General features: G+C 51.3%; 1 protein-coding gene across 1 annotated transcript; it reads left to right on the forward strand.

Moving 5' to 3' along the window:
• The first annotated feature begins 2,031 nt into the window (after positions 1-2,031).
• On the forward strand, positions 2,032-3,759 carry LOC116547628. Its single transcript, XM_032273514.1, has one exon. The coding sequence runs from the start codon at positions 2,079-2,081 to the stop codon at positions 2,577-2,579; it is 501 nt and encodes a 166-aa protein (XP_032129405.1). The 5' UTR covers positions 2,032-2,078; the 3' UTR covers positions 2,580-3,759.
• Positions 3,760-4,071: the final 312 nt, after the last annotated feature.

Below are 4,071 nucleotides of genomic sequence, written 5' to 3' on the forward strand. Positions count from 1 at the left end.
CCTATCTCAAAAGAAAAAAAAAGTCGGGGGGAAGAGATTATGGAAATAGAATGGGTAGGGCCATAGTGATTGATTAGAGGAACAGATTGAGGAATATGGAGGTTCAAAAATGACATGTAGGTTTCTGGGTAGGACCACTGGAAAGCAGTGGAACAGTTACTGAGATGGGAGCACAAGAAGCGGGAGGATAATGTTGGATACGATTCACTTGAGGTCCCTGTGGGACATTCAACTCAAGATGACGAATAAGCAGTTAAAGGTTAGGAAGGAGTGACTTCACTGTGTGGACCAACTGCATGTAAATGGTAACCAAAGCCCTGAGCCGCACCAACATTTCAGAGTGGGCAGAGGAAAGATGACACGGCTAGAGGAAAACCAGGCGAGTACGGCAAGAAGCTGGGATAAGAATGTTTCAAAAAGGAGAGAACTGTCAACTGTATAAAGTCTATTTGAGAAGCAGTGAAATGAGATCTGAAAATTATCCATTGGACAGACAACATGAAGATCATTGGTGCCCTTAGAGCCTTTGAAGGTGCAGTGATAGAGAGAAGCCAAATTAGAATGAGTTATGGAGTAGGAGGTAAAGTGGTGGAGAAAGCGAGTGTAGACAATTTGAATAAATTTGGCTAAACAAGTCATCAGTGGGAGTGTAAATAGGTAAAATCACAAATTAAATACACACATAGTTTTTACCCCAACAATTCTACTTCCAAGAAGTCGGCCTACAAATATACTCCACATGTGTACAAAGACCTACAGAGTGGATGTTTACTACAGCATTTTATAAATAGCTACAATGTTCATCAATAGGGAGTTGGTTAAATTAACATAAGACATTCACACAGGCCGGGCGTGTTGGCTCACACCTGTACTCCAAGCACTTTGGAGGCCAAGGCGGGCGGATCACCTGAGGTTGGGAGTTCAAGACCAGCCTCACCAACATGGTGAAACCCTGTCTTTAAAACAAACAAACAACAAAAAAAAAGACATTCATACAACAAGGTATTATGTGGTCATTAACAAATATCATGGGAGGGCTGGGCGTGGTGGCTCAGCCTGTAATCCCAGCTCTTTGGGAGGCCAAGGTGGGCAGATCATCCGAGGCCAGGAGTTCCAGAGCAGCCTGGTCAACATGGCAGAAACCCCCATCTCTACTAAAAATACAAAAATTAGTTGGGCGTGGTAGTGGACGCCTGTAATCCCAGATGGTTGGGTGGCTGAGACACAAGAATCACTTGAACCCAGGTGGTGTGCCACTGCACTCCGGCCTGGGTGAGAGAGCCGGATTCTGTTTCAAAAAAAAAAGTACATATGGTAAATATGTGTATTTTATTAAAACAATTTTTTAAGACAGAGTCTTGCTCTGTCGCCCAGGCTGGAGTGCAGTGGCGCAATCACCGCTCACTGCAGCCTCAACCTCCCCCAGCTCAGGCAATCCTCCCACCGTAGCCTCCCGAGTAGCTCGAACCACAGGCCTGAGCCACCACGCCCGGCTAATTTTTGCATTTTTGCAGAGATGGAGTTTCACCATGTTGGCCAGGCTGATCTCGAACTCCTGACCTCAAGTGATCTGCCCTCCTCGTCCTCCCAAAGCGATGGGATTACAGGGCTGAGCCACCACACCTAGCCGAAAAAGAATTTTTTTTAAGTCACCATCTTTGCAAGGTTTTCTGGGCCACCTCCGGTAAAATGTCAAGCCCTCAGAAGCTGGAAGAGAGTCGGAGACCTGTGTGGGGAGGCAGGAGCATGCCCAGAAAGGCGGGAGCTTCCGGGGCCGCTTAGAGCGAAGGGAGCTCGGAGCCGAGCGGAGGCCAGAGAAGGGCGGCGTGGGGTGGTGAAGAGGCGGGTCCAGAAATACCTGAGCTTCCGAAGCCGCCTCCGCGGGAACGGAAAGGGGCGGGATTTTGGAGGGGGCGGGTCCAGAAAGGCGGGAGCTTCCGGGGCTGCCTCCGCTCCGCTCGAAGGGAAAGGGGAGGGAGCTTAGAGGGGGCGAGACACTTGGGTGTCTGGGGTCTCTGGCTGGCGCCTACTGGGACGGGCTAGATAGGGGAAGGGAAGAGGCTCACATTTTCGAAGCAATGGGAGCTGCTCGGCTAGCCGCCTCGCGTGGGTTAAGAGCAGCAGGAGGAACGTGGCTTTACGACTTAGCCGCCTCGGCCCTCCACAGCCCCTGCCTCCGCCTCTGCGACCTGACCGCTGTAGAAGACAGAAGAGGCCTGAAGCCTGCAGCAGCAGCAGCACCCTGTCCCGCCGCCTCGCGCGCCCTCCAGTGGCGTCATCCCATTCGCTTTGGTCTCGACTGGCGCGCCTCCCCTCGCCAACGGCAATGGGAGGGCAGTCGCGGCCAGGCTCCGAGGACCCATCTTGGGAAGTTCCGCAAGGTCCTTACTGTAAGGGAACAGGGGTCGTACGTGGGCCACGGCCGGAAGAGAGACCAACATCATGACGACGTCTGCCCCCAGCCTACCTCTTCAGAGCCCGGTCTCTGCCTTGCATCAAAGTCAAGCACAGGACCATGCAGGGCACCGAGCTCCAGCCAGAATCACCCTTTTCTTTCAGATAGCCCCACTTACCCTTAGAAACCTTACTCTCTCAGGAGCAGGGGGAAAGTGAAAGGCGAGTGGGTGGGCTGTTTCTGCTCCCTCTGTACCTGTGGCCCTTGAGTGGAAACCCCTGCCCCTGAACCAAAGACCTGGAGGCTCTAGGATTGCTCACTTGGGACCCTGACTATGAAGGGTCAGGATAGCCCATTCTGCCCCAGCCCTCACAGAGCCCTATTACCAAGGCCCCTGCCCCAAGAATCCACCATCAAAACCAGGGCCCTGCTAGTGCCTTCCCAGCGTGCAGGCCTAGGGAGGAGTAGCCCCAGTATACCTGTTATTCCTGATCCTACTACAGTCTCTCTGTTTGTGACCCCATGGCCTTTGCTGGTATGTCTGCCTGGGCCCCACAGAGAGCTAGGTCAGAGCTATCCTGGCCTACATAGCCAGACCCAGGTTCACAGGCTAAAACCTAGGCCTCTCACCAGGCTGCAACTCCCAGCTGCACACTGCAACCTGAGAAATCTCAGCACAGTCTAGGAATTAGTAATGGGGACACTTCCGTCTTGGTGGGAAAGGGAGATGAGGGCCTCTAGCTCTCCATACCCAGTCTCTCATCATCAAAGTCATTTAAGGCCCCAGCACAAGACCCCAGGTTCAGCATCATCCTGTTCATCATGAGCAGAGGGGTGACTTTGAATAAAGTGGGAGGCAGCTGTGCCCTGAACAGTTCCCAACTTGAATTTTCCTTTGAGCTTAGTGATTTGGGGCTGGGTGGGACCGGGAGAGGACAGATGTTTTCCTTTCACATGTGGGAAATCTTGGGGCCCCCCAGATCACTAAGCTGAAGGGAAGAGTCAAGCTGGGAACTACTCAGGGCAAACCTGCCTCCCATTTTATTCAGTCATCCCTCTCCTGAGATAGATACATATCTGATTGCCTCTTTTGGAGAGGCTTATCAGAAACTCAAAATAATGCAACCATTTGTCCCTCACCTACCTGTGACCTGGAAGCCCTCTCCCTGCTTTGAGTTGTCCCCACCTTTCTGGACTGAACCAACGTACTTCTTACACATATTGATTGATGGCTCATGTCTCCCTAAAATGAATGAAAGCAAGCTGTGCCCTCATCACCTTGGGCACATGTCTTCAGGACCCCCTGAGGCTGTGTCATAGGCACATGTCCTCAACCTTGGCACAATAAACTGTAAATTAACTGAGACCTGTCTCAAATTTTCAGGGTTCACATTTTGGTAACCATAGAGGGATTCTGAGTGGAGATGGCCCTGACCTTTGACAAATCTCCTATCTGTGCTTGGTACCAGCATGAACTAACTTTATGGCTCAGACAAACAGGATAATTTGCTGAGGTCTGAGAGTACACCCTCCAGAGTTGTTATTCGCGTCCAATAGTACCGAATATTAAACGTATTTAATAAAGAGATCTTCCAAACAGGCTTTGTGCGGCCAAGAAGGCCGTTTTATTTCGCACTTGGGTGCAAGCTGGCCGAATCCGAGAAAGGACAGGTGAA

The sequence above is a fragment of the Sapajus apella genome, unplaced genomic scaffold (genome assembly GCF_009761245.1).
Source record: "Sapajus apella isolate SASKATOON/1434 unplaced genomic scaffold, GSC_monkey_1.0 scaffold3881, whole genome shotgun sequence".
Classification (NCBI taxonomy): domain Eukaryota; kingdom Metazoa; phylum Chordata; class Mammalia; order Primates; family Cebidae; genus Sapajus; species Sapajus apella.

What these genes read in the sequence shown, in the direction of transcription:
- LOC116547628 (XM_032273514.1), top strand. Translation starts at nt 2,079, where the DNA reads ATGGGAGCTGCTCGGCTAGCCGCCTCGCGTGGGTTAAGAGCAGCAGGA.